The sequence below is a fragment of the Choristoneura fumiferana genome, chromosome 27 (genome assembly GCF_025370935.1).
Source record: "Choristoneura fumiferana chromosome 27, NRCan_CFum_1, whole genome shotgun sequence".
NCBI classification, from domain to species: Eukaryota; Metazoa; Arthropoda; class Insecta; order Lepidoptera; family Tortricidae; genus Choristoneura; species Choristoneura fumiferana.
The window spans coordinates 6879776-6890867 of record NC_133498.1 but is presented as its reverse complement, the minus strand read 5'-3'; the positions used below and the strand labels follow the sequence as shown (position 1 = coordinate 6890867).

Here is an 11092-nt window from a genome sequence, read left to right as displayed (position 1 = left end):
CACGTGTAACTACAAACAAGGGTTGTTTATTGTTGCTCTGCTGTACAAGCCAATACGACTGACATGCCTATGGGTATACGTAGTGCCACCAGAGTTGTGTTCACGCACACAAGAACATGTCGTGTAATGACAGCGGGATTTTGACATTCGCTCATTCATTTCCTTCGTTCTCCTTTTGTGCAATCAGTTCTTCATGTAGCTGTGTGTAATCATTCACTTCAACTCTCATGGCACTACCTATACGCGCTGATTGTACTATACTATGCATTTATGTCAATTTATTTTATAGCAAACTAGCCGTTGCCCACGACTCCGTCCGCGTCGAATTCGTTTATCCCTATCCCGCGGGAACTATGCAATTTTCCGGAATAAAAACTATCCTATGTCCTTCTATGGGACTCGAAACTATCTGTATACCGAATTTCATCTAAATCGGTTCAGCGGTTAAGACGTGAAGAGGTAACGAACAAACAAGCTTACAAACTTTTGCATTTATAATATTAGTAGTATTAGTAGGAGGTATAATACGAGTGTAAAGTAATTTGCATTTTTGTTACTAATGTCAAATACATAAACTTCGGCAATAAATTTCGAAAAACTCAGAGGTGCGAGCCCGAGCTCAAACCTACGACCCTCAACTTGAGGGGCCATAGTCAAGCCTTAATTTTCACATTTCTGATTTATTTAACATCTGTAACAATCCCAACTGAAAAGTGCTCGAAATTTTCGCGAACGAACGTACTTACGCGCAAATAATTTGACGACTTAAAGACGTATTGGTTACAACAGGGCTTTATTCGGGTAGTTATACGATCAATCAAGCAAACGGCATCGACATTGTGAAGTTTAAGGCATTGTTAAATAAATTATGAATAGAACTATTTATTTGCGGGCGTACGTCATTTTTAGGGTTCCGTAGAGATTCCGCTGTCTGTATGTAACTAGTTAATGGGTCAATCAACGTTTTAGTGTTGTTATTCTGTCCCGTGACCCAGGAGACATCAGTGATGCACTTTTGAACATGAAACTACCGTGAGACTCACAGCAGCCGCCGATTAAACTCGAGTTAAGACGTGAGTTATCCGGGTCAATATAATATTATTATTATTAATATATTTAATATGAGTGATGCACTTGCTTAAAAAAAATGTTTGCAATGTATTCCTTCCTATTAGCATGCTTATGAGACGAGCCATGAAGGAATTGCGTTAAAACTGTCACAGCTAACTTTTGGTGGATTTGTACCCCATAAAATCATACTTTTAAGAAGTGACCCGGAAGACATTACCATGGCGACCAGCTACACTAAAAAATTGATTGACCCTAATTACAAGTGGAAATAACGCAAGTTGAATTATTAAAAACATTCTCAAATCTGTTTCCAATGTAATAAACATGTTTATTTTTCACAAAATCATGACTGCGGTCCTGCAGTTTTATCTCGCTTCATTAATTGTAAACGAGATATCTGACTCATACACGGCATGTAAGAGATTGCATGAACGTTTTTAACATCCAGCTATTCAGCTGATAACAAAGATAAGAGTGATACGTTGGAAAAATGTTTGGTTTTCAACGAAATTGTTACTGATTTAAAATAGAAGGGCGCATCGTGTAACGTGCCGACGTTCGCAATCGCATTCACAGTCTCTTTCTACCCTTGTCTTATGCCGTGTGACGGAAAGAAAAGGTGAAAACGATTGTCATTCCAAGTGTGTGTGAGTATTCGGCCGAATGTCCGGTAAAACTTTTACCGAACCGAATATTCGGCATAATTGATTTCTAAGTAGAAACTACAAATATGATTATTTTTTGTTGAAATGTAGTAATTTGATCATGCAACTCAAACAAAAAACTTGCTTAATTTCATACAATAACCCAAAGCCCAGTCCTTTATAAAGGACTTATTGAAATTTAAACTTCAAAATCATAAATGACAAAGTTTGATGTTCATAAATCAAAAAAAATATTTGGGCGTTAGGAGGATAAAGACCTGATTGATTATATTAACTTATTATTTTATTATAAAGATCCATCCCAGCCTATATACGTCCCACTGCTGGGCACACTCCTCCTCTCAGAACAAGAGGGCTTGGGCCACAGTTCCTACATGGGCCCAGTGCGGATTGAGAACTTTACACGCACCATTGATTGCTTCGCAGGTTAGTGCAGGTTTCCTCACGATGTTTTCCTTCACCGCAAAGCTCGTGGTACATTTCAAATATGAGGTGTGAGCCGGGGTTCAAGAAAGGGGGGGAGGGAAAGATCACTGTAGCTTAATCTCAAAACAGCTACATGTATACTACTTTAATAACCATCTTTTTTATCTGCGGTTATTGGAAATCAAGCTACCATGCCAACTCAAACATACAGCCACACTGTACCTCATAAAAATAACACATTTAACACTCAACTCATACATGGCTCAATACTTTAAAGTATTTTTTTAACTAAAATGTTATAAAATTATTTAATAAAAGTATTCTAAATGGTTTTGGAATTAGACCACATTGAAAAAAAAACCCGGCCAAGTGCGAGTCGGCCTCGCGCACCGAGGGTTCCGTATAAATATTTTTATTATATGATTGAACTAAAAATTTACGGTTTTCGCAATTTTTCCTTTATCTGTGCTATAAGACGTTGCTTCGTACCAAATTTCAAGATTCTGAGTTCACGGGAAGTACCCTGTAGGTTTTGATTCCCTTGCGAGTTTCGAAAATTTGCGGCATAAACGGCTGTATCTTTGATTGCGTTGGCTTAGAAGTTTGATTTTTTCACAGCTCCAAGGGACAGTAGACCTGAGTATTTGATATAAATTTCAGCTTGATACCTCCACGCGTTCCTGAGACGGTCTTGACAGACGGACGGACGGACAAGAAAGTGATCCTATAAGGGTCCCGTTTTTTCCTTTCGAGGTACGGAACCCTAAAAAGTGATCAATGCCAATTGACACCATAGCTTTTACGGTCATGGTATGATATGGTATAATGTTTAGAGGCCTTAAAACGTACCCAGGGGGTAGATAGTGCCCCAATTCCAGTGTCAATGAACTTGTGAGTCACTAATGATGGCCGTTCGGCCCGCTTACGGCTAAGTGGGCCGATTTAATGGCTGTATTGTGCGTGTAAGTTCGTTATTTATTAACCCAGCTGTTGCCCGCGAGTCTGTCCGCGTACAATTCGTTTATTCACTATCCCGCGGGAACTAAGCAATTTTCCGGGATAAAAACTACCTGTATACTGAATTTCATCTAAATCCGCTCAGAGGTTTAGACGTGAAGAGGTAACAAACAAACAGACTTACAAACTTTCGCATTTATAATATTAGCGGGACTAGACTTCACCCGCGGCTTCGCACGCTTAAATCATTAGCAGTTGAACTGAAATCCCAGGATTCCCAGGATTATACCAAATTACCATGGCAATTACCAATAATTATAAAATGGATTACATTAACATTGCACATTTAAAACAACTGTGCCAAATTTCGTGACTAAACCAAGCAGTTGAGATTTCGAGATTTTATCCCGACCCTATGGGAATATTGGGATAAAAAGTAGCCTATATGTTAATCCAGGCTTTCAGCTATCTACATACCAAATTTTATCCAAATCCGTTCAACTGTTTTAGCGTCTAGGAGTAAAAAACATATACACACTCTAAAACTTTTTCATTTAGAACAGTAACTTTAAGGAAGTTGCACCATTTAAATTAGTCAATGATATAATTATAAATACAGTGTAATGGTTTTCCTTCCTTCTTTCGTGCCAAAAGCCAGCACTAATTCATTCGAATTTTATTAACATGTATCCCATGGACAAAAATAAATTGTAGTTTTTAACAGAACACGGCTTATTATGTTTGCTGGATGCAACCAGAGGTGTTACTTTGAATAACATCATATCAGCATATCTAGGATAAAATGTATCCCATGTTACATTTTAACATAAAACAAGTTGGGTAGTTGCTTGGGTAAAAAAAAAAATTATAAAGACAAAGCGCGTCAATCAAGGGCCCAATTACAAAGACAAAACGCGTCAAAGTAGGGCCCAGTGGTGTTTTGCCGTGATAAAAAGCATCATAACTACGGAGCGACGTCACGCCGCCATTGAGGGAATAATAATAATAACCTATCTATGTAAGTGTGTTCCTTATCCCAAAATTAGACCGTATGGAAAATGCTAGCTAAGCGGTATTGCAGTATCATTGACAATAGGATAGTCTTTATCCCGGAAAATCGCATAGCTCCGGCGGAAAGCGATAGTTGAATTCTATGCGGATGGAGTTGTGGGTAACGGCCAGTAATTAATAAAAGAGAACATAATGTGTAATACTTTTGATAACCTAACTAAACTACACTACGACTTTGACACTGGATGTCTCAGTTTAAATTGTAAAGGTACAATACAATACAATGACTCTTTTATTATACACCAGAAAGAAAAAAAGAAAGAAAAAAAAGGTAAATTACAAACAAATTACTATTTGTTACTAATGTTTTTTACTATCAAGCTTTTTACCTTGTCTAATATACAAAACCAGATTAGGCATCACGGCCATGACCAAATCTTGATTTCAAAGAATTGCAGTGTCAAAGTGGAGATGGGTATTTCTCCACTAATTGGAAAATTTGAACAGTCCCCTGCCAACTTTCTCTTCAAATTATGATGATTTCAGCAGTAAAAAATGGTTATGCAACATAACTAGTGTTGTGTAGACCTATATAAATGTATCCACAAATGTCCATCTTAACAATTATTTTTATATCAATCATAATCAGGCAAGAGGAGGCCTGTGCCCAGCAGTGGGACGTATGTAGGCTGGGATGGATAATCAGGCAACAATTAACTTTTTTTTAAAAGATATACTACTTAAGACTTGGATGTGGATCACCAGCTGTTATTTTTTTTTCAAAATATTGTACTTTATAAAGTACATTAGGCCGTTATTCTTAATGTTAATTGGTCCTTTATAAAGTATGTGAGGGCTCAGGAGGTTGTGCTCCTAATGTAATTAGGAGATAGTCCATAAAATAACATATAGCAACTCATGTTCTTTAAACAGTTGTCCAGGGGACATATTAATGGTAATGAGGTACAAGAACTTTGTTGAGCTCCATAACATAAATATAACAGAAAAGTGTTACTTTTTATTGTGATAACAACATGTCATCAGATAATATAAACTATAAACCAATTATGTTTATCACAATTATGTCTGGACAAATTTGCTAAAAGAGAAATTAATCACAATCTCTACATATTTTTTTCATGAATCACGACATAAAGAGTGACTGTTAGCCCATAATCTATTGACTTCAATCTTTAAAATACTAAGTTATTTAAAGTTCTGCTTGTTAATCTGTTTCTTTTATCTTTTTATGCTTAAACCTTTGAACTGATTTAGATGAAAATTGGTATGAAGATAGTTTGAAACGTTTGGGAAGTAGATAATGTGCATTTAATGAAGAATTTTTATTTTTCTCAACATGAATTTAATAAATTAATAATAGGATTAAATGTCAATAACTGTTAGTAAACAAAAGTGTTTGTAAATTATTGGAACTTCAGGTCAAAAATTGTTGTTTATAATAAAAAAAATTCATTGTAAGAATATATAACAATAAACATGAAAATTGTTTATTAAAGGCTATTTTCTGTGCCAGATCACTGTTTAAAAAAAATGCAGTGAATTTTAATAAACTCTTTTAGTCAGGCACTATTACACACTACCATAACTTCTTTTTAGATTAAAAAAAAAGTAAAGCTAGGAATCTAATTTGTTTATAGATCAATAAGACTTCCCGTCGTCAAAATCAAGGTTTCTTCAACATATTCCTGTTGACAGATATTTATTTCCAAAAACTTTTTTAACCTCTAACCAAATCCTATTGGGAACTTCCTAATAACCAAGAACCTTGATATTTGGCATCAAGGTTGGTCTCACTTCTCACTGCACATTTGCATTAATTTTACTACGAGAGACCTGTAGCCAGAAGTGGTACAAAATATCTAATTTTACATTATCTTAAAGTTCTATAGAACAGTATGCATCCCTATAATCAGGCAGGAAAATAGTGAGTATTGATTCTGGTAATATTATGGTGGTCGTGTTGCGAAGTTTCTCATAGCTGTTGCAACACAATGGTCATCTTTAGCAAGCGTTTATTAATGAATGTCCCAATTATCATAACATAATTGCGTTCGACTCACTTTCTCCCTTCTATCTCACTCACTCGTGAGCATGAATGAAAATAAACGTATCGCTACAACTTATGGTAATACTTACGTCGTACGGGACATTTTTTTCCGCAATAGAAGCCCTGTCTCGATCTGGAAATGGAAATACAAAGCGAAATAAGGACACTTTTATAATGCACTACACTGTCTACACTGCACATTATAGACGCGATCAAATAGGATTAACTAGCAGCGTATATTAGGTTTAAATAATATGTACCGTCGTCGTCGGATCCCGACGGAACGGGCGCGTTATCCGCCTTTTTGATCCCCATTTCCATCACTTCTATATGGTCCGTGTCCCCAGAAGCCATTTTTGTTCCACTGTTGCACCCCCTATTTTGAAGTCACTTTACTCAATCTTTGCACAATATAAATTATCATGGCTCACATCACACTGGCATTGCTAACACACTGATTCACTGTAATTTAATTAGAAGAAATCAATTAGTTTACGCGAAAATACTCGCCCAGTAACATCCGTCTGACACGACCGTTCATATTTAACTGAGTTGCCTTGTTAAAAAAATTACCATAGACTAGAGAGTTTCTGCGCATAGTGCTACAAATCGATATTTACCGAAAAAAGTTCATGATTTTTTTTTTTGACGAGCGTTAGCGGGTTGAGTAAGAATATTTACTGCTGGTAACTTTGCTATCGTTTCGTTGAACGCCATGTTTATTTCTTTTCCGTCATTCCTTTGCCGCGGAGAGATTTTTTAAGGTTATTTCCTAGTCTTGGCGTCTGTTTTGATTCTCAAAGAAATTAGTCTTGGTTTTATAAAAGTGCGCTTCCTAGTGCATTGTTGTGAATTCACGACAATCGGTTTATGTTTCCAGATACTGAATTGAAGCCGTAGCTAATATTACAATCGGCGAATCCATTTACCGATTTACGGCGTTGTTTTTGTGAAAATGGGCAAGAAAGTGAGAGAATACAAGTCCGGCGACTTTATATTCGCGAAAGTTAAAGGATATCCAGCATGGCCGGCTCGAGTAAGTGCATAGATTTGTTTTTATTTAATTTATAGGGCTTGGAAAACATAAGCTTTGAAATGGAGTCTCTAGTAATTTAGGCGGGAAGACATGTTAGTGTTCGGGCCCACGCTTGGTAACAGAGTGATTATGCAAATAATGATAGTGTGGCGCGTTCCAGAAGCCTTTCCCTGCCTTGTTGACTTAACTAACTGGCATTTAAATTACATAATTGACAATGATAGATGCTAGCACAGTCAGTAAATGCAAGTGCATAAAGCTTCCTTCTTCAAGGCTTGGATTCGTTCTAGAAATCTGGTGATAAGCAAGAAGTATGGAACATTATCTCAGTACACTTTATTTGCGATCACTATTTAATTGTAATAAGTACCTTGACATTTCCTACACATTCAAATTTGCTGTCCAATTCACTACACTACTATAAGTAGGTATGGCATTAAAACAGTGATATTAGAAGTAAAACAATGCTTAGACATTAAGACTAAACATAGCTCCTTACTTGTCAATTTCAGTTAGGGTTTTCTATAACATAATAATTAAATGTACTTCTAAAATGGATGGTGCAGAATCAAAGAAAGTACTTTAATTTTTTCATATGACATTGTGGCCTTGTCCAAGCCATTTTTGATGTTTTTAACATTATTCATACTACTCAATCTTGAATAATCAATATGCTCCTACATATTAAAACTTCAAAGCTTTTGTAAGCTTCAGTGTTTAGAATTTTTTGTTTTTCTGCCAATGTACTATTGTCGATTGTACATCAAGTGCATAAAATGCTCAATTTTACAGTATAATTAAATTAGTTTTATAATAACTTATATTCTGGTTTTCACTCCTATTGTGAGGAAATTAAACAGCACTGAAAACATATGTTTATTTACTAGGTACTTTTAATTTTTCACTCATTGTTATATTCATATTAACCATTATTAACTTATTAGTATTAATTGCCTAGTTTTGTTTATTTTCTTAAAATAAAAAACTTGATTGTTGGTGTCAAAAATGTCCATGGTTGTCAGATTGCCTTGGTTTTAAATTTATGCAGATTTTACTTTATTTTATGCACTACCTAGGCAATTATTATTACAGGTGCAGAAACCAAATGGAAAGAAGTATTTTGTGTACTTCTACGGGACAGGAGAGACGTGAGTTCTTTTTTATTCATCTAAATTTATTTTTACCAATAGAATAATAATAAAGTATCATTAGTTTTTTAATAAAGTATTACATTTTGAAATTATCTTTTCCAATTCATTGTATTTAATCAAAAACTTTGTTCAACATAGTAAGCCGACAAGTATATTATATATATAATATATACAGAAAATTTTAGTAGGTAAACAACAATAGGCAGCAACTTCAGGTTTCTGTCACTCAGTATTCTTGTTGATATTTATACCTAGATGTTTGTAAGAGCCAGTTTTCTTCATTAACCTGAAGATTCATATGAGAAAGAAAAGTTCTGTTTCATTTTCTAAACAACTTTAACAAACTATGTACTTAAATTGTACTTAGATGATAATGCCACTGATTATTTAGTTGAAACATACATTTACTAGACTACAAATGATACAATTAATGTCTATTCCAGAGCCAATCTACCTCCAAACATGATATTCGATTATGCTGAGAACAAGGACAAGTTTTTGAACAAATCGGTGAAGCGCAAAGACTTTAATGATGGGGTTAGGCAGATTGATCATGACTTTGCCAACAATGTGCCACTTGAGCAGGTTATTGGTGCTTTGGCGGTAAGTCTATTTTTTTTTTTTACCTATTTAACAAAAATTTTTTTTTTTGCTAACTACCTTTTATCCAAACTACACATTGTCATTAATCATAATCATATCAGTAGTGGGATGTCCACAATTTGACATAGGCCTCACCCATATCCATAAACCAGGTCATCTGTCCTTCTAGTTCAGGCATTTTCAACCTTTTTTGGTTTTAACGGCACACTTTGTTCATCAAAGTTTCACCACGGGCCACGGCACACCAGTAGAAAATAGCCAAGTGCGAGTCAAACTGACGTGTAGAGTACCTAAAGGGTTCCGTACAGTATACCCATAATATGTATAACATAATATAATGGACAGCGGAGGCTTATTAATAGGGTCTCGTTGACACCATTTGTACGAATCGCATACACTTCGCGGCGATCGCGGCACACCTGAAAATATACGCGGTACACCGGTTGAAAACCTCTGATCTAGTTGGTGGTAATTCGCTTGGCTATGTTGGTGATCCTTGTTCTTCTACATACCCTGAATGTACTTTGTCTTAAATATGATCATTTACAATTTAAAAGATATCACATTCCATTAAATTACTGAAATTTCTCATCCTTAGGATGTGGAACCAGCTCCAGCCGATGATACAATGAATGATTCAGTCAATGACACTGTAGATGACTCCGCCATTGCTGACACAACTGCTGACGAAACCATGGATGACGTATGTATACTTCTTACATTTTGTACAGGCGAGTTCTTAAATTTGTGAGCAAGAATTCAATCAAAAATATCCGAATGCTACATAATTATTAAGATGCTTATTCTACGCCATTAACAATTAGAGCCATGTTCATATAATATTTTTAATCAAATTTTTGCTCACAAGTTTGTGAACTTGACTAACTTGTTTAAGGAATGCTGATGTGTTCTTAGAATGGGAGACGTTTGTATGACTGGTATTATGCTTCAATGATATGTTTAGTTTATTGCAAACGTAAAAATACGCTGACGCGGCGGTTAGAGTGAGACATGGCATCCATAAATGGCATCTAGAAGTTGTTTTTGTTTTAAAGTGCATGTGTTCTTTTTCGTCACGAGCATGTAGATTTCTGATGAAGGAAGTGTCAGTTTTGTGAAGAGCTATTGCCTCAGTTTAAAAATAAAAACTTTGTGTTTTGAAAAATAAGTGTCTTTGCTGGTGACTGTACAGGTCACTTGTTGGCACATTGTTAGTAATTTTAGGCATAAAGGTCCCAACCTACTACAGCGTATCATACCATGACCGTAATAGCAATGTGTCAGGCAAAAATAAATAAATAAATATCATGGGACAAATGACACCAATTGACCTAGTTCCAAACTAAGCAAAGCCTGTACTATGGATACTAGGTAACGGATAAACATACTGATATAGATAAATACATACTTCAATACTTACATATTACACATCCAAGACCCGAGAACAATCATTTGTATTATTCATACAAATATCTGCCCCGGCCGAGATTCGAACCCGGGACCTCAAGCTTCGTAGTCAGGTTCTCTAACCACTTGGCCATACGGTCGTCGTTATATATATAAATATACTCTTTGTATTGAAAAGTATGATATTATGCCCACTAGCTCGTTTCTTAACCAACTGTCGTCCTCGTGTACCATGCACGGAGCGTCAAAAGCGGTGCCGATACGCTTCCTATGGGTATGACACGCCGTTGACTGTAGTCCGTGTCGCGTTAAATTCCGTGCCTGATACATTCCTATTACAGTCATGGTATGATACGGTGCAGTATTTAGACCCTTTTTTTTTATTCTACTGGATGGCAAACAAGCAAGTGGGTCTCCTGATGGTAAGAGATCACCACCGCCCATAAACATTTGCAACACCCGGGGTATTGCAGATGCGTTGTCAACCTAGAGGCCTAAGCTGGGATACCTCAAGTGCCAGTAATTTCACCGGCTGTCTTACTCTCCACGCCGAAACAACAGTGCAAGCACTGCTGCTTCACGGCAGGATTAGCGACAGCCCTTGCACAAGGTCCTACCACCTGCAAAACATTTACTCAAACAGCTACATAGATTGAAGTGTTGGTACTATGCTTTTCAAAAAACATCAGGATATTAG

The 11092-nt window shown here is 36.1% G+C and overlaps 2 protein-coding genes across 16 annotated transcripts in view; one reads left to right on the top strand and one right to left on the bottom strand.

Moving 5' to 3' along the window:
* Window positions 1–6748, bottom strand: part of PIP5K59B (Phosphatidylinositol 4-phosphate 5-kinase 59B) — a 108777-nt gene extending 102029 nt beyond the window's left edge. For all 12 annotated transcript variants that reach the window (XM_074108784.1, XM_074108782.1, XM_074108785.1 and 9 more), the window contains exons 1-2: window positions 6459–6748; window positions 6288–6331 (exon numbers count right to left, since the gene is read on the bottom strand). In XM_074108784.1, the coding sequence (XP_073964885.1) occupies window positions 6288–6331; window positions 6459–6552 (138 nt within the window). In that variant the 5' untranslated portion in view covers window positions 6553–6748. The remainder of the gene's footprint in view (window positions 1–6287; window positions 6332–6458) is intronic.
* Window positions 6749–6871: 123 nt separating this feature from the next.
* Jasper (JIL-1 anchoring and stabilizing protein) overlaps window positions 6872–11092 on the top strand; it is a 29321-nt gene continuing 25100 nt past the window's right edge. For all 4 annotated transcript variants that reach the window (XM_074108925.1, XM_074108924.1, XM_074108923.1 and 1 more), the window contains exons 1-5: window positions 6872–6962; window positions 7079–7234; window positions 8327–8382; window positions 8829–8988; window positions 9587–9691. In XM_074108925.1, coding sequence (XP_073965026.1) covers window positions 7154–7234; window positions 8327–8382; window positions 8829–8988; window positions 9587–9691 — 402 coding nt within the window. In that variant the 5' untranslated portion in view covers window positions 6872–6962; window positions 7079–7153. The remainder of the gene's footprint in view (window positions 6963–7078; window positions 7235–8326; window positions 8383–8828; window positions 8989–9586; window positions 9692–11092) is intronic.